The sequence below is a fragment of the Mus caroli genome, chromosome 16, assembly GCF_900094665.2.
Source record: "Mus caroli chromosome 16, CAROLI_EIJ_v1.1, whole genome shotgun sequence".
Taxonomy (NCBI): Eukaryota; Metazoa; Chordata; class Mammalia; order Rodentia; family Muridae; genus Mus; species Mus caroli.
Genome location: NC_034585.1, coordinates 17,787,423 through 17,809,231, shown reverse-complemented (window position 1 = coordinate 17,809,231; position 21,809 = coordinate 17,787,423). Strand labels below are relative to the sequence as shown.

At 46.8% G+C, this 21,809-nt stretch overlaps 1 protein-coding gene across 3 annotated transcripts in view; it reads right to left on the bottom strand.

Moving 5' to 3' along the window:
* Window positions 1-25: 25 nt before the first annotated feature.
* Window positions 26-21,809, bottom strand: part of LOC110311375 (EEF1A lysine methyltransferase 4) — a 37,530-nt gene continuing 15,746 nt past the window's right edge. Inside the window, exons 1-19 of one of the 3 annotated variants that reach the window (XM_021184634.2) lie at window positions 16,068-16,266; window positions 15,677-15,763; window positions 15,193-15,328; window positions 14,783-14,998; window positions 13,448-13,572; window positions 13,210-13,356; window positions 12,988-13,053; window positions 8,653-8,841; window positions 7,701-7,843; window positions 7,217-7,331; window positions 5,789-5,899; window positions 4,155-4,253; window positions 3,979-4,056; window positions 3,060-3,163; window positions 2,777-2,887; window positions 2,589-2,656; window positions 2,250-2,440; window positions 2,071-2,166; window positions 26-1,448 (exon numbers count right to left, since the gene is read on the bottom strand). In XM_021184634.2, coding sequence (XP_021040293.1) covers window positions 1,272-1,448; window positions 2,071-2,166; window positions 2,250-2,440; window positions 2,589-2,656; window positions 2,777-2,887; window positions 3,060-3,163; window positions 3,979-4,056; window positions 4,155-4,253; window positions 5,789-5,899; window positions 7,217-7,331; window positions 7,701-7,843; window positions 8,653-8,841; window positions 12,988-13,053; window positions 13,210-13,356; window positions 13,448-13,572; window positions 14,783-14,998; window positions 15,193-15,328; window positions 15,677-15,763; window positions 16,068-16,106 — 2,298 coding nt within the window. In that variant the 5' untranslated portion in view covers window positions 16,107-16,266 and the 3' untranslated portion in view covers window positions 26-1,271. Of the gene's footprint in view, window positions 1,449-1,474; window positions 2,167-2,249; window positions 2,441-2,588; window positions 2,657-2,776; window positions 2,888-3,059; window positions 3,164-3,978; window positions 4,057-4,154; window positions 4,254-5,788; window positions 5,900-7,216; window positions 7,332-7,700; window positions 7,844-8,652; window positions 8,842-12,987; window positions 13,054-13,209; window positions 13,357-13,447; window positions 13,573-14,782; window positions 14,999-15,192; window positions 15,329-15,676; window positions 15,764-16,067; window positions 16,268-21,809 lie in introns of those variants that run through there. The other 2 variants (XM_021184632.2, XM_029470407.1) reach the window with 2 other exon arrangements.

Below are 21,809 nucleotides of genomic sequence, written 5' to 3'. Positions count from 1 at the left end.
AAAAAAAAAAAAAAAAAAAAAAAAAGTGAAATAGCTGGAGTCATCAAAGGAAAGAAGCCATTTTATCATCAGTGCTTGAAACACAAATTGCTGGTGGCCAATATATTCAAATCAAAAGTAAATTTAAAGAGCAATAAAAGTTGGGTGTAGTGGTGCACTCCCCGAAGTTTGGAGGCAGAGATAAGTAGATCTTTGAGTTCAAAGCTAGCCTGATCTACATAGTAAGTTCCAGGCCACCAGGACTATTTAGTGAGGCCCTGTGGAAGCAACAACAAAACAAACAAAACAACAAACAAACAAACAAAATCACGCTGACCTTACCCACCTACTCCCCAGATTCAGTGATACCCTGGCCACAGATGCAGTGGACAGCTGCAAACCCTTCCAGCTGTGAAGCGTGTACTTTGACCATGCAGACCCAACTATGCTTCTCTCTTCACTTTGTCTCCTTGGTCTTCAAAGCTCAGTCCCCTATTTCTTCGAGTAAGTCGTCAGTATGTAAAGAATTGCTAGTATATTGGAGCTGCTCAAATACTGGCGGGATGAGAGGCCGAGTAAGGAAAAAGAGAACTGACGGAAGAGACAGGCTGGCTGATATAGATCTATTTATTAGCAACGGGTCCTATAAAGGCAAGACCACACCCTCCCCACCCTCTTCCCTGCAAAAATAAACTCTTTCCTTTTCTCTACTTGATCTGCTTTTCTGTTTGGCCCAGGGACAATCAGTCATCCCTAAGACTCACACCTTGAGCACCCACTGTACATACATATTTCTCCTCTCACCCGAGAGAGCCCTTGGCCTTCCACCTGACTTCAGTTGGTCTGTCCTGAAGGGAGCAGCAGTACTAGGAGGAGCGTAAGGAACATAGGTGGGGGGCAGCCTGAGGGTGCGCTGAAAGGAGCTGAACTCATCTCATAGAGCACTCAGTATATTCTAGGGAGAATGGCCATGCCCCAGGCATATCCTCTCGATCCCCTAAACTGAGTAAGCTTAGAGTCCAAAAGAGACAGACTCATCTCTGTGGGAACTGACACTTCTGCCTAGACTCCCTCCAGGGTGACACATGAAAGGATGTCACAGTGAATGGTGGAATCTCTGCTAGAGGCTCAGGCACCCCTAAAGCAGAGGCACAATGTGGTGGTGGTGGTGGGGTCTAGATTGATCTCACTTGCAGTGTGGAGAGACAACCATACCAGCTGATCTTCACTCTCTCCTAACTTGGAAGCTCCAGTCCCTGGCCACCGTTGCCCATTTCTTTCCCCACCCAGGTCTACCACACCTCACATAGCTGCCCTGGGTTCATGGGGGAGCCGACAGGGCAGCCGAAGTGCCGAAGGAAGTCTCGGGAGTTGGAGAGAGTGCCCAGCACTCGGAAACGGGCAGGGCTGTGGGGGTCGGTCACCAGCCCCTCGTGAGAGCTCTCTGGTGTGCGGACCGAGCACCACACCTGCGGGCCAGGACAGACATGGGGACATATGGTGTCTAGTGTGGAGCGGAGCTAGGCCATAGCTTCAGCTACAGCAGAGCCATCTTGGTCAGGAACCACCACTGCCCAGCTGGTGAGTTCAGGAGTTGTTGGGGCCACTGCAGGAGACTTAGCCAGCTCCAAGAGAGAGGAACATGCCTCCTTAGACCCTTGAAGCCTTTAAAGTGCACGTGGACACTGGGTAACCCAGCATGGGCAAGGCTGTGGGGAAAGACTGAGCCCTTTAAGGCTGCTTTCTGTGGTGTACAGTACTTGAAGAGGCCCTGCCTGGGTGCTAACTCTGCTACCTATTTTATTCCCAGGTAACCCTTAACAAGCTGTTTTGCATTCCCCAGCTATAGTTTCTTTCTCCGTAGTAACAGGAGGGAATCAATGCTTTTTTCCCCATCCATTCCACTCAAGCCAGCAGTCCTTCTCTTTCAAGTAAAATCCTATAGAAAATGCCCCTGTCCTCAAGTCTACCTTCATGGGCTCTGGACACCACGCTTTCTCTCAGTACACTTCCCCAACACCTTTCCTGCATGACCCCAACTTCTTCTAAAGGCATCCTTCCTTTGGAGGGAGTTCTCCCAAGGGGCCATACCTGAGCAAATCCCACGAAGAACAGCTGGTGATTGGTGAGCCCCACAGCAGGCAGCCGCTGCTCCTCCCCATGCTTCCTCAGCCATGCTTTGTAAGCCTGGGTGAATAACAGGTAGCAAGTCCACCAGCCCACATCCCCAAGGACCCTTCGACACGGTCTGGGGGACCCAGGCCACTCACATTGTAAGCAGCCTTAAGGCCCCCATTATCAGCGATGTTTTCCCCCAGGGTCTGGAGTCCATTGAGTCTCTCTCCATTGACCTGGTACTGGCTGTACTGTTCTTCCATGCAGGCTGTATGGTTCTGGAAAGCTGTCAGTGACTCATTCTGCCACCAAGGACGCAGATTCCCTTCTTTGTCATACTCACGCCCTGAGAAGAACTCATCTTTGCAACCCACCCACGGGGGAACAAATACCCCAAACAACCCTAGCCCAAAGACACTAGGATCCCTACGACTTGCCCCCCAATACCCCATATCGCTGTAGTAGTCACTGGGAATTCTAGAATGGGCCCCTACCTTGGTCATCAAAGGCATGTGTCAACTCATGGCCCATCACTACGCCGATGCCACCAAAGTTCAAGGCCCTGGTAGAGGAGGAATGCTGAATAAGGTCACAGCAGGGACATTTCCTGATTCCCCTCCAGGTCTTCTCCCAGTTCACCCACATGACCCCAAGAACCCAGACCCTCCTGCCTCAGACACACTTTGGATGGTTGTGAGCATAGAAGGGGGCCTGCAAGATGCCAGCCGGGAAGACGATTTCATTCTTGGTTGGAAGGTAGTAAGCGTTCACAGTCTGAGGTGTCATGCTCCACCTGAGGGAGGAAGAACGAGGCTGAGGGTCCTCACTCTCCTTATGCTTCCCAGCCTGACAGTCAAGGCCTGCCCTGCCTGTCTCCTTCAAGGGCCTTGAACCACTCCTCATTCCATCCCCCAAAGCCCTGGTCTACCTCTCTGGCTGCCCCACGTCTGCCCACTCATTCTCACTGGTCTCGGCTGGGAGGTTTGCGGAGCTGGTCAGCCATCACCTTAGCTGAGAAGTTGTACAGATTCAACATGTTTTGGAAAAAAGAATCTTCAGAGACTTCATACTATGGGAATAGTGGAAGGGAGAAAGCAAGTGAGAACGTGTTGGCAAAAGTGAGAATCCCAGCAGGAGCTTTCCAAGCAAGCCTCTGTCTCCTCCACTGTAAGATGGCTGTCGACAGCTAATTGACAGTTTTTTAAAGGTACTTATGTTTCAATGGCTGTTTTGTTGTTGCTTTTGTTTTGTTTTGAGACAGTCTCACTCTGCATCCCTGGTTGGCCTAGAGCTTACTATGTAGACAAGACCTTGAACTAAGAGTTCTGCTTCCTGAGTGCTGGGATTAAAATCATGAGCCACCACACTCAGCATTTTTTTTTTAAACTTACATTCTTTTGTTCTTACAACCCTGTAAGCTGAGTCCCTTTTATTTGTTTGCTTTGTTTTTGTTTTCTAAGACGTTTTTGTGTGTTCTCACTGCCCTGGAACTTCCTCTGTAGACCAGGTTGGGCATAAAATTGAAGATTCACCTGCCTCTACTTCCCAAGTGCTGGAATTAAGGGCATGCACCATTACAGTCCAGCAAGGTGAGTATTACTAAAGTCCCATTTTACAGATGAAACTGAGGCCCAAGTTATATGTCCTGTCCAAGATTACACAGAAGTAGGAACATGGTCATCTCAGGAAGCACTCCAAATTCCAACCTTCACTAATGCTATATTTTATTGCCAACTGGCCCATACCTGGCACAGAGCTTATACTTAGACAACTTAATTACTTGTATCTGCCTTCTGTCCTCAGTGCCTGAACTTCTACCGCTGAGGCTGGGTACAATGCCAGAGCCCCAGGATCTGAAGGTTAGAATGTGAGCAGAGCACTCACCCCATCATAAACGTCATCCAGCTCTTTGGGCTCCAGGATGAAATCAGGGAAGCCAATCATATCATAGATGGCGTCTGCCTGCAGAGACCAAGGTAAGGATTTCCCTCATCCCAGCAGCAAAACTCAATGGGCTGTCGCCGCCTCAAGATGGCGCCCCCGACACAGCCATGGCTTACTTTCTCCTTGGCTGCCAGCCGGGTCTTCTCATCCATCCAAACCAAGTCTCCCAGGGTCTCCTCAAAAGCAGAGCGGATTTCACTGATCATCCCCTCGGCCTGCGGGAGAGGGGAAGGTCACAAGTCAGCCTCCCCTGCACTGACTGCCTCTTGGCTCTCCATCCGCCCTTGGGTTCTATCCTGGTCTATCCAGGATGTCATGGATTATGAAGAGTCCTGAAGAAAGGCTGCCCAGCAGGGAGGGTGGGATCACCACAGGTGACATTATTGTCATTGTGGGTGGCATTTTTCCAAGTCACTAAGTAAACATTTGAATTGGCAGTTGGGTGAATTAATATTATACTTTCATATACTACATTGTTCTTTATCTGGTTAGATAGGAGACGCATGAACAGAATTTGTACAGTTGAAAACTGAGGAAAACTTATCACTGATAATCTCATCACACAGCTATCTTCTTTTAGCAGTCTGACTATTTCTAGTGTTTTTCCTACCCCAGAAATTCAGACAGAATATGGAACTGTGTTATGCAATGTGTATATATTTTTGCAATCTGCTTTCGTTCTGCTTTAAAATGTTTCAGTAGGCCAGGTATGAGAGGCAGAGGCAGAAGAAGGGGCATCACAACTTTGAGGCCAACATGGTCTACAACAGCAAGTACCAGGCCAACCTCATCTCAGGGTTGGGTTTCTCGCTTGGGGGTAACAAACTTGTCAGGCATGTTAAAGGGCTCCAGATGCAATACTGGCATTACCAGTTTCTTTTAATCAAAAAATTAAAGCCAGACATAGTTGTTTAATTTAAAAAATAAATTCTAGGTATCAGAAGGCTGAGGCAAGTTCTAGCCTGGAATTCATAGTAAATTCCAGGCCAACTGAGCCATTTAAAAAATGTGAGACTGTTAAAAATTTTTAAATAAATAACTAATTTATCTTCAACTTAAATGTGGTATCATAATCCATCCTATTATTTATTTTTCCTTTTCTGCATAATTGAACATCTCAGGTCTCCCATAAATATCTAATATTTAAGATTATTATCACCTATTATCTCTTAAGTATTATTTTTGGATTGCTTTGCTTTTATTTTATTTTATTTTTTAAAGAGTTATTATTATATGTAAGTACACTGTAGCTGTCTTTAGACCAGAAGAGGGCGTCAGATCTCATTATGGATGGTTGTGAGCCACCATGTGGTTCCTGGGATTTGAACTCAGGACCTTCAGAAGAGCAGTCAATGCTCTTAACTGCTGAGCCATCTCTCCAGCCCCCTTGCTTTTATTTTTGTTTGCTTGTTTGTTTTTCGAGGTAGGGTTTCCCTATGTAGCCCTGGCTGTCCTAGACTTGCTTTGTAGACCAGGCTGGCCTCGAACTCACAGAGATTTGCCTGCCTAAGTGCTGGGACTAAAAACACATGCCACCACACCTGGAAATTTTTGATAATTACATAGGTAACATAAACCTAGTATAAGACTTTGTAAATTACAGAAAAATGTACGAACCCAACACCTCCTAATCCCACCACCCAATGTGCTGCTTAGTGAAATCCCTTCCCAATTTTTCTACGTATACACATAAATGACCAGCAGATTTTTAAATAAATCAAAGGGTGGTTTTAGAAACATGAAGACTCACGATTTCCTTGCTTTGTCGGTCAAATGTGGCTTTCACAAAGAGTGAACCCAGAGCAAAGCCAAGGGCATCATCTGTATTGGAGATGCAGGTCTGCCACCTCGGAGTGCAGGACTGTAAAGGAAGAAGGAGCAGGGTCCCAGAGATAGCAAGGACCTCTAGTCCGGAGGCCTCTCTTCTGTGCTAAGTCCCACAGAGCTGGGCAACAGCTTGACTTGGGCTTGAGGATCCGTTTCTGCTTCAGACTCCAGAGGTATGTAAGGCAATATCTCAAACTGCACTGGACCCAGAAGCACAGCTTCAATAGAGAGATAGATGAGCTACCCACTTCATTCTCTGTTCCCACTCCTGTTATTGCCCTAATAGCCCTCCTTGACTTCAGAAGTTTCCATGATGATGATGATGATGATGATGAATACTTATTGGGGAGGGGCACACGTGGAAGTCAACCTAAAGGAGCTGCCACGTGGGACTTGGGGCTTGAACTTGGGTCATCGGGCTTGGTGTCAAGTGCCTCGGATGTTCTGAGCCATCTTGCTGGTCCAAGATTAAATGTTTCTTTGCTCAGTTCTACAGTTCAGACTTCTATGCAATCGGTTCACTCTACCTGAAACCCCAGGATCACCCCCAGCTTCCTCCATTACCTTCCTTTCGATTCAGTCCCTCGCTCTTTTCACTAGCTCCACCTCATCATCTCTTGTGTAGTCTTTCACCATTTTCCTGTTCTACAACATGTCATCACTTGGCAAAGTCAAACTTCTTACCATAACTGCCAAGTTCCCTCATAGATGTTCCGTGCCCCTCTTAAGCAAACTCTGCTGGCCTGCTCTCAAGCTCCCACCAGAACCCCTATAAACACACTGACCTCCCCCGGGGCCTCTGTGAATTTGCATGTGTGTTTCTTAGGCTCCTCTCCACAGTTTTCTCATTCTTCACATGGCAGACTTTGAGAACATTTTCCTATGGCCTCCCCCACTTTGTTCCTCACATTGAGTGTGATATCCCAACTTCTGTTTTATAACATAAAGGAGGTTTTTCACCCCTTGTGAACAATTAAAACCCTCAACATATATGCATTTGTTTGTAGTTTTATGCTCTGTGCTTATTCAGGCCTCTTGAAACAAGCAGCACTTGATCATCTCCATCCTCCTCCTCAAAGCTGTATGCTGTATACACCACACGCTGACATTAACTCAAGCTCGCCTTGGCTGTTATTCATGCGTTACAGATCAGGAAATGGAGAGCCAGAGGAACTTGCTCACATACCCAAGATGCCATAGGCCAAACTATGAAGGAATTAGAATTGGAAACCATGAGGGCTGTGTGTCCCATACCATGTGCTCATGTACCATGAGGAAAATGTCCCTATACACTGTGGGCAGGTACACCAGCTAGATTTAGTCATAAAGGAAGCAGAGCCAGATAGCCCACCTTCTTGGTACCGTAGAGGGTCTCCAGCAGCTTCTCCTGTGCAGTCTCAAAGCGCTGGTCAAGGCTTGAGGTTGTCTTCTGTACCAGGTTCCAAATTAGGTAATTGTTCAGGATGCTATTTCCATATCAGAGATTAAGGAAAGACGTGTGGGGAACCCTTCCCCCTCCCCAGCCAGTTCCCAGGAACATGCAAGCTATGGAGGTTCTGAGAGGCGTGGGAAATTGGCCCTGAAACCTCTTACTCTGGGATGCAAGAGAAGTCAGCTTGGAGCAAGATGAGGGAATAGAGGTCACAAATGGATACCCTGACACTCTGCCCAGAGGAAGGGTCCACAGACATTTTAATCTGAAGTTTAGAAGGTCCAGGGTCTTATCACTCAATCTGTGTGCCAAGTCACTGTGGTTGGTCCTTCCAGAGATCTCCAGAGCCTTGAGTCCCCTCCACTATCAGTACCTTTTTCCCACTCCAATTCCCCAGTCACACCTTGGTTCAGTACGGTTGATGAGCTCCGACACCTGTTGTAAATACTCAGTCCCATACACCACCACAGGCTCAGAATCACCCAACTCAAGTGGCGATAACAAGAAAGAAAGGAACTCCAGCCAGTCCACGGCGGGCGCGAGAGCCTGAAAGCAGAAAATCTTCAGGCTTCCCTGCCTTCCCACTGGGCTCCCAACAGACTCTTTCCCCCACTGATTTGCTACAGCCCGGGCATCTTTCCCATTGCCATAGTAACAGTTACTGGCTGCTTGGGGACCCCTTTCTGCAATAAATGCTTTTCCAGGCCTGAATGCCCTGCAGTCTGGGAGCCTAACCACTTATTATACAAGGAAAGCTACTACGTGTGATATTCAGTTTGGGCACAGAAATTCAAATATTTTCATGTCAGTTGATCAAACACCACTTCTCCAACACATCCCACATACCTGGCCTCTTTCTAGAATCTCCTTATCTCCAGTCTTCCCATAATTCAACACCAAGAAGGCTAACAATGACGGCATTAGGAGATACTTCCATATCATTCTGATTATTTTGTAGCTACCTTATCCATTTGTTTTTTCCCCCTTTGCTTGCTTGCTTGAGATGGGTTCTTACACTGTAGTCCAGATTGGCCTGGAACTCACAGAGTTCCTCCTGCAGCAGTCTCCCAAGTGCTAGGGTTATAGGTGTGAACCACCATGGCTGGCTACATATTTTAATGACAGTCTCTTCATGTAGTCCGGGGCAACAAGAAAAAAGACTAACCAGTGGCCTTGAGAGGGGTGGCTTAAAATGTTTACCACATTTCTTTCCAGGATAGTGGCACACACCTGGGAATGCACAGAAGCAGCAAACAGGGAGAGAGCACTGGTTGTTTCAGGAAGACAGGGACACAGGGTGGTCTTTTTCAAGGGCTCCCCTCTCCCTAATGTCTCTAGTCCCCTGCCTACTCCACCTGCAGCTCTGAGATGCTCATCTTGTGATAGATCTTCTCCTCATCACGCCGCTGGTCCTGGGGCACAGTGATGTTAGCCAGCTGTATCTCCAGCTCCAGCACCTGCTGCATCTGCCCCCGGGTGGAGGTCGGCTGTCCACCCAGCAGCACTCCCAGCTCCACCATGTAGTCCAGGTAGGCAGTGAGAACCTGTGAAAGCCCCAGTCATACTCAAAGGGAGCGACAAGTCCTGCCCAAGGCTGAGGTCTGCTCTGGCCCTCACCTCTTCCCACCATTTTGGCACCAGGATGCACCAGGATTATGGAAATCTTGGTGACTGTATACTGTCTGATCCATTGCTGACCACCATCTGCCTGACTCACTTAATTACCTGTGCATTTATCGTCTATTTTCCCCAAGTGGACGATGTTCCAATTATGTCAGCTGTTCACCAATGAATCCCAAGAGCCTGGATATAGGCCAAGCACAGAACTGGTCCCCTGCAAATATTTATCCAATGGATGGACTCCCATAGTGCTTTGCTTTCTTGTTTCCTAATGCCCTTTTAATTGCTCCAGTCCATCAGGGGCCATGTGGTTTTATTTGAACACCTGAGTGGATTCTGTAGGGAATCTGCCCCTTCAAGTCCCTTCAAGTTTCTCATCCTAACAGGTCTCACCTGTGCTTTTATCCATCCCCCCAAGGAATAGCAGAGCACAGAAAAAGAATATTCATACTGAACACTATGTATCCACATGACACATGATCCACTGGTCCCTCTTCCTCAGTTTTAGCTTACCCTTACCCTCATTCAGCTCCTTCCATTTGAACTCAAATTGGGAACCTCACGTTTCCCCTGTGATACATGGCTAGGAGATTTACATATAATCTTGCTCCCACAGCATCACAGCAACTCCATAAAGTCCATATTAGTCGTGGTAGCGCACCCCTTTAATCCCAGAACTTGGAAGGCAGAGGCAGGGAGATCTCTGTGAATTGGAGGCTAGCCTGGTCTACAGTATGAGTTCCAAGACAGCCACAGCTACACAGAGAAACCCTGTCTCAAAAACAAAGAAACAAAGAAACAAACAAGGGAACAAAAATCCATACTGCCCCCAAGTTTCATAGGGGAAGCAAGCTTGTGAACACAAGGTTTGACTCTTGTCAGGATGTGGGGACCCGAGCACCACCTGGGCTCAGGCCACTTCAGCCCAGTCTGGTTCCATCAGGACAAGGTCTTCTGCTTTGTTTGCCACTGGAATCTTGAGTTCGAGTACAGTTCAAGTATTTGTTGAGCAAAGGGAGAAACCATGTGGTTAGATGGTCAGCTCTATTCAGCAGCCACCTCTGTGGCCCTTCCCCCTCTTTTGAAGACAACCCCCCCACACACACATACACCTTTATCACTGCTAGTGTCAGAAGAGTAGCAACCCACTCCCCATCCTAGATCCTAATGGGAGACAGTTAACTCAGAACTTCAGACACACACACACCTTTCTTGCTCTACTTCCTCACCCTCAGCCTGAGACTTACTTCTGAGACATCCTTGAACCCTCTGCTTTCCTAGTTTTCATCCTAGCTCAGCCACCGAACTACATCGTCCCCTGCATTACAGCAGGAGGTTTCCTGCCTAAGGAAACCAATGATACAATGAGAATCAAACCCAGGGCCTTTCCCAAAGCAACATGGGTCTTCCCTGGATTCTTCTGCATGCACACACGTACACATAAGCACACAGCCCCTGTGTAAGCATGGCCTGCCACTCATGTGGGGTAAGAAGACAGCTCTTGAGAGTTGGTTCTCTCATGACACCCCGAGGGATCTGGGAGTCAAATTCAGCTCATAAGGCCTTTTGACTAGCACCTGCAACTACCAGGCCATCTCTCCAAGGAGCCCATTCCCTTCTTTTGGGATAAAGCCTAAATTTGCCAGTTATGGTAATGTAACGTGTGTGTATACAGTCTTAGCACTCATGAGATTGGAGTAATAAACTAAACTCCAAGAGTTAAGACCAGGGGCTAGAAAGATGGCTCAGCGGTTAAGAGCACAGCAACCATCTGTAATGGGATCTGATGCCCTCTTCTGGTATACTCACATATATATAAAATAAATAAATAATTCTTTAAAAAAAAAAAAAGAGTTAAGACCAGCCTGGGATACAAAAAAAAAAAAAAAAAAAAATCTAAATTCTAAGTTAGACCTACATACCTATCCTGAAGAACTGGGCCACCTTCTCCTATTCCATTTCCTCTCTTTTTCAGTCTGTCAACAGGCCGCTGTTCACCTTCCTTCCTCAGAGCCAGTCTGAGGTGCTGCCTCCGTGGGCCCCCTCTTCCTCAGTTTTAGCCTACCCTCACCCTCATTCAGCTCCTTCCATTTGGACTCAAATTGGGAAGCTCTGTGACTGTCAGAACAACCCGTGACCAGAGTAAAATCACAATGCTTCATATTCTCTCCACCCCTGAGAGGACTGCAGCAGTGTTCACGCATGTCAGGAGCAAGGTCTGGCTAAGAAGTTCAGAAAATGCTTAGGAAGGAACAGCCAGGGCTCTCCAGTTGGTCTACTCAACAAGATGCCCTTTCCCTTACCACCCAAGCATCTCCTTTTCCTGTCTCCCACCCCTCTCCTACACCTTTATCTACATTTTAAGGAGAAGTGCCCTTGAGCTTCTGGCTCATCTCCAGCACTCTCCACCCTCCGTAGCTGCCTCCTGACCTCTCATACAGAATGTGCCCACTTTCCTCAAACTCACTCGTCTAAACCCAGAGACTCGCACACACTGGCTATCTATTCCATGCAGGAGCATAGGCTTGTACCCCACCCCTCAAACCTTGGCCTCTGTAAAAAACAGACGAGGAACCAGCCTCAGCAACACCCATCAATTACAATGAACAGGAATGCTAAACATGAAATTCAGGCCTGGTCTTAAAGTCACTCCTTGTCCTGTGACATCACACTGCTTCCTGGTTCCCAAGTTTTCCAGGTTGGTTCTTCTACATATAGCACCCCTAAGGCCCACTTCCTTTCACCATAACTCAGCCTTATAGCATCAATCACCTCTTTCCTCTTCTTACATCCAGTAACTAGCAAGCTATGATTCAGCTTGTTTTATCTTGTAACCTCAAATTCTTAGCACTCACCCTCGCCACTCCCTTGCCTGGGCCCTTAGGTCTCAGAGTCCAGGCATTGCAGAGTTTCTTGTCTGCAGGTTCCCTTCCCTTCATCTTTTCCTTACCTCCAGAAAAACTGGCTTTCCAAGGCCTCTCTCCATCCCTGTTCTGGAAGCTGGGGGGTAACTCTTTAGGGGCTGCAGAATAAAGCTTTGAAGCATTCAAAATCTTCTCCATTGCCAGTCACTGACCACCTTCTAGTCTTCCATGTAAGTGCTCAGGAGCACAGCTTGCCAAACCACCCTTCTTGTTACATTCTGAGCACGTTCTAGCCTTCCCAGCTTCAGCTTTTTGCTCAACTCTGTGCAGAATGCCTTCTTTTGCTCCCTAGACCCTTCCTTTCTCATGGTCCAAACACACCAAGCTTTTTTCCTTTTCAACACTTGTTTAACCTGTCTCTACACAGGATGAGCTCTGCTGACCTCTGTTATAATATTATTATTAATAATAATAGTAGTTTTAATAATATTATGTTTATTTATTTGTGTGTGTGCACGTGTGTGCGCACACGCGCACACAGGCATTTGCATGAGTGCAGAGGTCAAAGGAATCTTTGAGGAGACAGTTTTCTTGTCCCCTCACGGGTTTCTTATGGGTTGAATACAGGTCACCAGGCTTGACAGCAAGTGCCTTTTAACCTGCTGAGTCACAGTGCTGGCCCACATCTTTGCTTTTATAGAGCCCAACTCAAACGTGATCTCCGAAGGAAACCCCTAGATGCCTGCATCTCACTTGAGTCCCAGACACCTTTTGAAACTTGTTCTCAGATACCTAGGTCCACAGACTTCTCGTGACAATGACTCTGAAACTCATAGCTCAGACTTTTTTTCTACCATATCTGGCATACGGTAGGTACCCATGAGAGTCTTTCCAGGGCTAGGGGATGTAGCTCAATAGTAGAGTAGAGCTGCTTGCCTTGCATGTGTGAAGCACTGGGTTTGATTCTCTGCACCACAAAAAACAAACAAACAAAAAACTGTTGAAGTAATAGGAAGAAAGGAAGGGGGAAGAAGAAGGGGGAAAGGGGGGAGGAGGAGGAAGAAGAGGACGAAGAAGAAAAGATAGTTGCCTTGCTAGCCAGCACAATGGGCTCACCTTCCTCATTCTGACCCTAAGCAAAAAGTCAAGTATATAGGGATTAGCCAGCTCCGTGGGGATGGGATAGGATACTAGGAAGTGCCTTACTTTCTCATTGGCAGTTCTATTCAGGTAGTAATCTCGAGAGGGCAGAAAAAGCCCAGACTGGTCCACCTGCAAGAGCAAGGCATAAAGGTTAGTCTTCTCCCACTTTGAACCGGAGACTCTTGTGCATGGGGTTGGGGGGTGTTCAGCCTGCCTGTCGTAGGAGAGGGGAATCTTGGCTTGACAAGGTTTCCACAAGTCCCTTCCCTTTTCCCAGCTAGGCACCTGGATGATATTGCTGTTAGAACTCTTAGAATCAGCACTGACGTAGACGGTGAAGAACGGGGTGGCTCTGTAGGTCCCTGCGACTGCCTTGAGCACATCCATGAAGCTGTCCTCGTCCCAAGGCCCCGTGATGTTCCAACCACCGATCTGAGAGGAGATCATAAATGGAATCTCCAGTGCAGGGATAATCAATCGTCCCTCCTCCTTCTCTTGTCCACAGCCCACCCAGTGCCCCTGCCTTGTCAATGAGGTCTCTAAGTGGCTTGGCTCCTAGCTTCTCAATGCGCTCCGACTGTAGGCAGGACAGGTAGAAACTCCGCGTCTTCCGCTCAGCTTCACTGCTGGAATTGAAAGTGGTGTTCTCTGCAATGGGTAGAACACAGGATAGGATCCGGGGCGCAGTTAGATTATCTGTTGTAGGGAAGCTTCTGTCTGGCCTTCGCTCCTCTCCTGGCTCACTTATATACGTGTGTACTTTGTGGGACTGGAGATTGAATTTAGAACCTTTCATATGATAAACAAGTGCTCTCCCACTGAGTCATATCCCCGGTTCTCTTCTCCTTTTGGTAAACACAAAAATAGGGTCTTAATAAGTTGGCCATTGGGCTGGTGAGATGGCTCAGTGGGTAAGGGCACTGACTGCTCTTCCAAAGGTCCTGAGTTCAAATCCCAGCAACCACATGGTGGCTCACAAACACCCATAATGAGATTTGATGCCCTCTTCTGGTATATCTGAAGTTAGCTACAGAGAACTTATGTATAATAATAAATAAATCTTAAAAAAAAAATAAGTTGGCCATGCTTGCTTTGACTTTCCAACCTCCTGCTTCAGTCTCCTGCATAGTTGGAATTATCAACATACATTAACAAACCAGGCGAGCCAGGTGGCCTTTAATCCCAGCACTTGGGAGGCAGAGGCAGGCTGATTTCTGAGTTCAAGGCCAACCTGGTCTACAAAGTGAGTTCCAGGACAGCTAGGGCTATACAGAGAAACCCTGTCTCGAAAAACCAAAAAAAAAAAAAAAAGAAAAACAAAAACAAAACAAAAACAAAAAAAACAGGTTCTTCTCCTAACCCCTTTCAGAAGAAGTCTCACTGTATAGTCTGGGGTTGGCCTGGAACTTACTATTTAAACCAGGCTAGCCTCAAACTCATAGAGATTGACCTATTTCTGCCTCCTTGGTGAGTTTGGGGGTTTTGAAACAGGGTCTCACTGTGTAGCCCTGGTCATAAAACTCACTCTATAGACTAGGCTGGCTTAGAATTCATAGAGATCCATCTGTGCTGGGGTTAAAGGTGCACACCACTCAGGAAGACTAAAAGAGCAAATTGTGGCTTTCCCTCCTGTTTGTGGATACCCTCAAAGAAGGCCCTGTTTTTCTGCCCCATCTAACCCACCCCCAGTTATTAAGCTTTCCTGCTCTCTGCAAACCCTCCCTCAAGAGCTTCACAGAATGACCTACCTAGCTCTAAACTTGTGAATATTTATTGAGTACCTACTAAATGCTGAACCATGTGTTAGACAGGAAGGAAGCTTTCGATTGGCATAGCATGCCTGACAGCCTTCACTCACCAAGTAGGTGCTTCAGTATGGCCTGGTTCTGGTCCCAGAGGCTGTTGAAGGTGTTCCAGCGAGAACGTCCATTGGGTAGAGGGTTTCTTCGAATCCAGCCTCCACAGGAGAACTGGTAAAAGTCCTGACAGGGGCTCACCCCCCGGTCTAGAGACTCCAGGATTTTTCCAGCTACTCGAATGCAGGCTTCTGTGACGCAGGTACTATGGGCTGGGTCTGTGGCAAGAGACATGGCAGAAGGCAGGAGACTATCAATTGGGGTGGAAGAAGCAAAATCTTTTGAGAAGCCGATGACAGCAGGAAGTTGGAAAGGCTAGTCCCAAAAAGAAAAATATTGAGAGGACTTTCAGGTTTTGCTCCCCCCCCCCCCACTAGCTGTGAGGGCTGCCAACAGGTATGAACCCACCTACCTCTGTGGTACTGGACCCACAGAGCCACGAGGCAGCCCAAAAGAAGGGCAGCCAACACTAGAATGAGGCCTGCCAACACCAGCTCCAACTGTGTGTGTGAACCAAAGAGTTGTCTTGTCCTCTTCTGGAATCCCACCTGGGGAACACAGGACAGGCGCAATTGACTTGCCTCGCAAGGACCCAAGATCGCAGAAGTCCTCCCAGAAAATAAAGATATGAAGGAGGTACAGCCAGTTTCTAGAGTCATGGAGCAAATAGCTAGTGGGGGTTAACTTTGGGCCCAAAAGCAAAGAGGCAGGTGGAGCCTGTTTTGTGCAACGTCATGGCTTTGAAATGCCTCACTACAGTCCTGGCGCAGAGGCCAGAGATGGAGTGGAAACCGGGACAAGCGACCCACCAGAACAGCCCACACCACATGGTTACTGCAGGCAGGCATCATGCCAAAGGTGAGGCCTGATGAGAAAAAGGGAACCCCTTTGCCCACCTCCAGTGAGTCCCGGGTGGCACTGCCTTCAACTGTAATCTCTGGTGATTCTTCATCCCGAAGCTGAGCACGTTTGTACTCCACCATCTGCAAACAGTTCAGGAGCACCAACTGAGGTTGGGCAGCTAGGCCTTCTGCCCAAGGCCCTGCTCGGGTGTCCCTCGCTGGGGCGGCTTCCTCCTTCATGCCGAGAGGGACCTTCCCTGGGTGTCAGACTCTCAGACTAGGGTCCCCTCTGACACCATCCCTCTTCAACCCGCAGAAGAAGCCCCATCACCGAGGCAAGCCGGGGTCCCAGCCAGACGCTGCCAGCTCACTCACACCCGCCCCTCCACACTTTGTGCCCTCTCCACCCGGGTCCTCTCCCCTGGAGTCCAGGGCCATCACTCACACTGCCTCCGCCACCCAACTCGTGCAGCGCGACGTTCATGGTGGAGTGGAGCAGGGCCGGGCCGCGCCTTAGGGCTGGGCGAGGTTGACCCGCCCAGGAACTACGGCCCCGGCCACCCGCCGAACCCCGCCGCTGCCCTCCATCACAGTCACTGCTGCAGCCCCTGGCTTGGCCGCGGCGGCCCCGCTTTCTCAGGTCTCCCCCACCCAGCGGCGCGCCCGGGGGTGGGAGCGAGGGGGAGGGGCGGAGCGCGCGCGGCTCCCCGCCAGCATCCGCGCCCAGACCACGTTCCGCGCAACCGCTGCTCTCCATCAAGCCTGAGAGCCCCTCAGGCAAGCCACCCATAATTTGCTTTCATTTGGTTGAGGCCCAATCATTGCTAATATTTTTTTTTTACCCGGACTTTCCAAATTTCAGGCCTTCTCCAATACTTTTAAACATCATAGAGGAGTCATGTCCCAGCGAGGAACCCCTTTACCTAGCAGAATGTCTGCAGTTTTTTTTTTTTAACAGCAGGAAACCACAGGCAGTTCACCTCTATACAGGTGTCCATAGGATATCTACAACAGCACAAGGCTCCAAGCACAAATGCACACAGAGAAACTCAGAAGCAACTATTCTGAATTCTCACAATGTACAGAAAAGCCCACTGTCATTGGGGACACACACAAGCACATACCAAGTGTTAGGGCAGCATGCACTATACACACAGCTCACACTAATGCCACCCTTACACATTGCTTCAAGATGGCACTTTCACTCTCCAAGATAATTGCTGTCATCGGATCATCTCATAAAGGGAGGGTTGCAGATGGTGACAAATTGGCAGGGAAAAAAACAGCCATGCACAGATATTTAAAGAAAAGACATGCTAACACTTCCAACTCAGGAAGGCAAGCGATTTTATTTGGGAGGTTTACAAGAGGGAAAAAAAAAATCACCAAGCAATATTTAACTGAAACGCAACAGTGTGGTATCCATGCATCGCCATCTGCCTTCCATATTGTCATTCCTTAAACAGGCAGGCGAGTGTTACAGTCTGTTGTGCCAAGGAGTGCCTCATGTTTTTTACAGTGCTGCGGAGGGAACTGGGACACCAAAGCACTGCCTCCTCTTCCTCTCCCTAACCAGGAGAACACCAAACCGTGATCCGAGGCAGCCTTAAGTAGTGAGTGGCAATGGATACTCATTTATTGATTCACACCTAAGTTCTCAGACATCTTATTGCAAGTGGTGCTAGCGTGGGCTATTCTTGAGACTGAGAACGATGCAAGATGAATGGATTTGGCTGAGAAGTGCTAGACTGCTTTCTTAGGCACTGTTCCATCCCCAAATTGCATGTTCTCAAACAAGACAGAGCACAGTGTCACTGTTAGGATGAACACTTCTGGGTTCAGACTCAGTTTCCCCATCTGTAAAATGGAAATAAGAGTAGTATTCAGGCAGTGGTGGTACACTCCTTTCATTCTAGCATTGGGGAGGCAGAGGCAGTTGGATCTCTGAGTTCAAGGCCAGCCTGATCTACAAAGTGAGTTTCAGGGCACCCAGGGGTACACAGAAAAACCCTGTCTTGAAACAAACAACAGCAAAAAAAAAAAAAAAACAAAAAACAAAAAACAAACAAAAAAAAACTATCTACCTCAACTTGTGCTTCCATAATTAAATAGAATAGTAACTGGCACATAGAGTGTATTGTGAGTCAATCTGGTTTTTTCCAGATACTGGGTATTAAACCAAGGGCCTTGCACCCACTAATAGGTATTCTACCTCCAGATTATTTGGGGCCTTAAAAAAATTATTTTGGGCCTGCATCGATGGCTCAATGGTTAAGAACACTGGCTGCTATTCCAGAGGACCTAAGTTCAATTCCCAGCAGCCACGTAAAGGCTCACAACCTTCAGTAATTCAAATTCTAGGGGCTCCAACACCTTCTACTGGGCTCTGCAGGCACTGCACATGATTCACAGACACACATAAGCAAAACATCCGTACACATAAAATAAGAATAAATTAAATTTGGAAGCCAGCCTGGTCTACAAAGTGAGTTCCAAGACAGCCAGGGCTATACAGAGAAACCCTGTCTCGAAAAACAAAAAACAAAACAAAACAGAATAAATTAAATTTTAAAATAAAATAAAAATTCAAATAATATTTTCAGGGATAAGGTGTTTAAAATAAAGTCTACTTTGGCTGAGTATGGTGCTTCACACCTTTAATGCTAGCACTTGGGAAGCAGAGTCCAGTGTACCTATGTGAACTCAAGCCAACCTGGTCTACAGATTGAATTCCAGGACAGTCAGGCCCACATAGTGACTGAATCTGTCTAAATAAGTTATTAGTATCATTTAAAAAATTTTTATGTCTGTATATATTTGTGTTTGTGTGTATGATGTGTTGGGGGGGGGGGGACAGTGGCACACAGTGGAGGTCAGAGAACAACTTGTATGAATTGGCCTTTTCTTCTTCCATGTGGGTTCCTGACCTAGGATCAAACTCAGGTTAGCAGGCTTAGCAGCAAGTGCTCTTACCCACTGTGCCATCCCAACACCCTATAATAATAATAATACTTATTATTATTATTATTGGAAATTCTCACTAAGTTGCCCAAGCTGACCGTAAAGTTTCAATTCTTCTGCCTCGGTCTCCCTAGTAGCTGGAATTAACAAGTCTGCCTGGTTTTAATTTATTTTTGTTTTTGTTTTGTAAGACAGGGTTTCTCTGTATGGCCTTGGCTGTCCTGGAAACTCACTCTGTAGACTAGGCTGGCCTCTAATGCAGAGATCTTTCTGCCTGTGCCTTCTGAGTGCTGGGATTAAAGGCAAGTGTCAGCACTGCCCGGCTTTATTCGTTTGAGATAGAGTCTCACTATGTAGCCAGGGCTGGCCTCCAACATGCAGTGATCTCCCTGCCTCTGTCTCCCAAGTACTGAAATTATAAGTATACACCACTGTGCCCCGGTATTTTAATTATTGTTATCATCGTCCAAGACCTATAATAGAGTAAAACTAGTAAAGCTGGAGGAAGTATACTCTAGTTCTCTGATGGTGGAGCAGGCTAGGTTCCCTAAGCATCAAGCTTTCACATCTTGACATACTGGAGCCTGAAGCCGCTGTCTACTCAGGACAAGTCTCTGGCTTGCTCATGCTCATGCTCACTCTAGTGACAAGATGGCGTCTTAGCATTCAGCTCTTGACTTCCCTTCCAAAACGACAAGAAAGAAAGCTCAGCACTTGGGAATCAGGTGAGGTGGCATGTGCCTGTATTTGGAAGATGGGAGCAGGAAGACCATCAGATCAAGGTCATCCTCGGCTACACACCGAGTTTGAGGCCAGCCTAGGATATATTAGACCCTGTCTAAGGAAGGAAAGGAAAGGGAGGGAAAAAGGGGGGAAGGGGGAGCCAGAATGAGTCAGATTGGGTGGAGTGGGTCTGTAATTCCAGTTACTCAGAATCAGAAAGATAGTTACTCAGAATCAGAAAGATAATAAATTTACAGTCTGCCTGGGGACCCTGAACAATTTGGCGAGATTATATTACAAAATGCAAAGGAGAACAATGTCTGGGATTCAGTATTAGAGCATTGGCATGAAGTCCTAAGTTCAGCCCCCAATTGTTGGAGTCATCTTTTTTTACTTTGTATGAAGGTGTGTTTCTGTTCTTTCTTTCTTTCTTTCTTTCTTTCTTTCTTTCTTTCTTTCTTTCTTTCTTTCTTTCTTTCTTTCTTTCTTTCAAGATTTATTTTATTTATATGAGTACACTGTAGCTGTCTTTAGACACACCAGAAGAGGGCATCAGATCCCCATTACAGATGGTTGTGAGTCACCTTGTGGTTGCTGGGACTTGAACTCAGGACCTCTGGAAGAGCAATCAGTGCTCTTAAACCCCGAGCCATTTCTCCAGCCCTGTTTCTGTATTTTCAATAGTTAATTCTGTACCTTCGAAGAGCTAAGTGCTAACAGGATTTTGATATTGTTATTTCTATTTCCCAACACCAAGTTTTCTGGTTTGTAAATATTTGTCCTTCCTCAAGGCAGTCCTGAATTGTATCTATCAGAGGTTGTCTTGCTACTGAATGGTTGTAATACAGATCTGATGGCCAGTTGCTGGGCAGGAAGTGATAGGGCAGAACTTCCTGGCAGAGAATGATGCGGGAGAAGAAAGCAGAAATGGAAGATTAGGAAGCAAACATGAAGGGGAGTAGCTGGACCTCAGTGGGGCAGAGAGGTGTTGAGCTAGCCTCTCAGTGGGTTGTAGGCTACAGAGTCAGGTTAAGTTAGACGAGCTAGCTGGGAGACTGATTGCTCAAGCAAAAGGCCTAAGCATTAAACTATAATAGATGTCTGTGTCATTTTATTCATACCATAGGCGGTCCAAGAAAGTCTGCTTATACTGAATGGCAAGAAAGGGAAGTGAGACAAAACCCACTAAGTATATACAGCACTTCAGTTTGTACACCACTGTTGTGGTTTTGAATGAGAACGGTCCCCACGTGTTCATATATTTGAATACCTGGCCCATTACAATTGGTGGAATTGTTGGGGAAAGGCCTAGGAGGGGTGGCCTTGCTGGAGGAGGTATATCACTAGAGCTAGGTTTTGAGGTTTCAAAACTTCACACCATTTCCAGTTCTCTCTCTCTCTCTCTCTCTCTCTCTCTCTCTCTCTCTCTCTCTCTCTCTCTCTCTCCCTCTCTCCCTCTCTCCTCTCTCTGCCTCCTGCTTATGGACCGTAATCTCTCAGTTACTGCTCGAGCACCACCATACCTGCCCATCTGCTGCCATGCTTCCTGCCATGATGGCCATGGACTCAGCCTCTGAGACTATAAGTAGCTCTCATTAAACACTTCCTTCTGTGAGTTGTGCTGGTCATGGTGTCTCTTCACAGCAATAGAAAAATAAGCAAGACAACTGTCCTAGATGTGTTACCTATATGGGCTCATTCATCCTGTGTCATCCTTGTGAGCTAGGATTGAAATCCAGGGCTTCTGACTCGTTTCTGGAAAGCAGATTTGAAATGTGAATCAAAAAGAAACCAGGCTCCTCCAACACTATTGCTACTCTTTCACCATATCTCTAAGAAAAGTAAGAAGAAACACATCTGTTTTGCAGCTAGGCTAACTTGGACTCAAACCTAGGCTCCATCTCTTATTAGCTGATACCTATATCAAGTTACTGGACAGAGTTAAATTTTCCATGCTTGTTACACAAAACAACCACCCCCATCTTAGAGAACTAAATACACCCAACTACCCATGAGAATCTAGTACATTTACAGCGTTTTCAGAGTCACAAAGACTTAACCTGAATATTTTCATGTCTCCCACATGATCAAAATCAATTTTTAAAAAAATTTTATTATTATTTATTTAGTTGTACATGTATGTGTGTATGACTGTATCATACATGTGCCCAAAGTTAGGGCCATCCCTTGGCTGTTGGAGTTACAAGCAGTTGTAAGCTGCCTGATGTGGGATCTGGGAGTTGAACTCAAGTGCTCTGTAAGAACAGTACACGTTCTTAACCACTGAACCATCTCTTCAGCTCTTAAAGTCAGTTTTTAGGTTGATTATGAAAAAAAAAAAAAACAAAAACAAAAACAAAATAAAAATAAAACCCAAAAAGGAACTGCTCCTGATTGCATTTTAAGTGCCATTTGTTAGAGACTTGGACAAACTTCTGTTCTCTGTCATCTTCCCTCTGTATTTACACTTTCAGTTTTCCCTATTCTATTTTTTCCTCCTTTC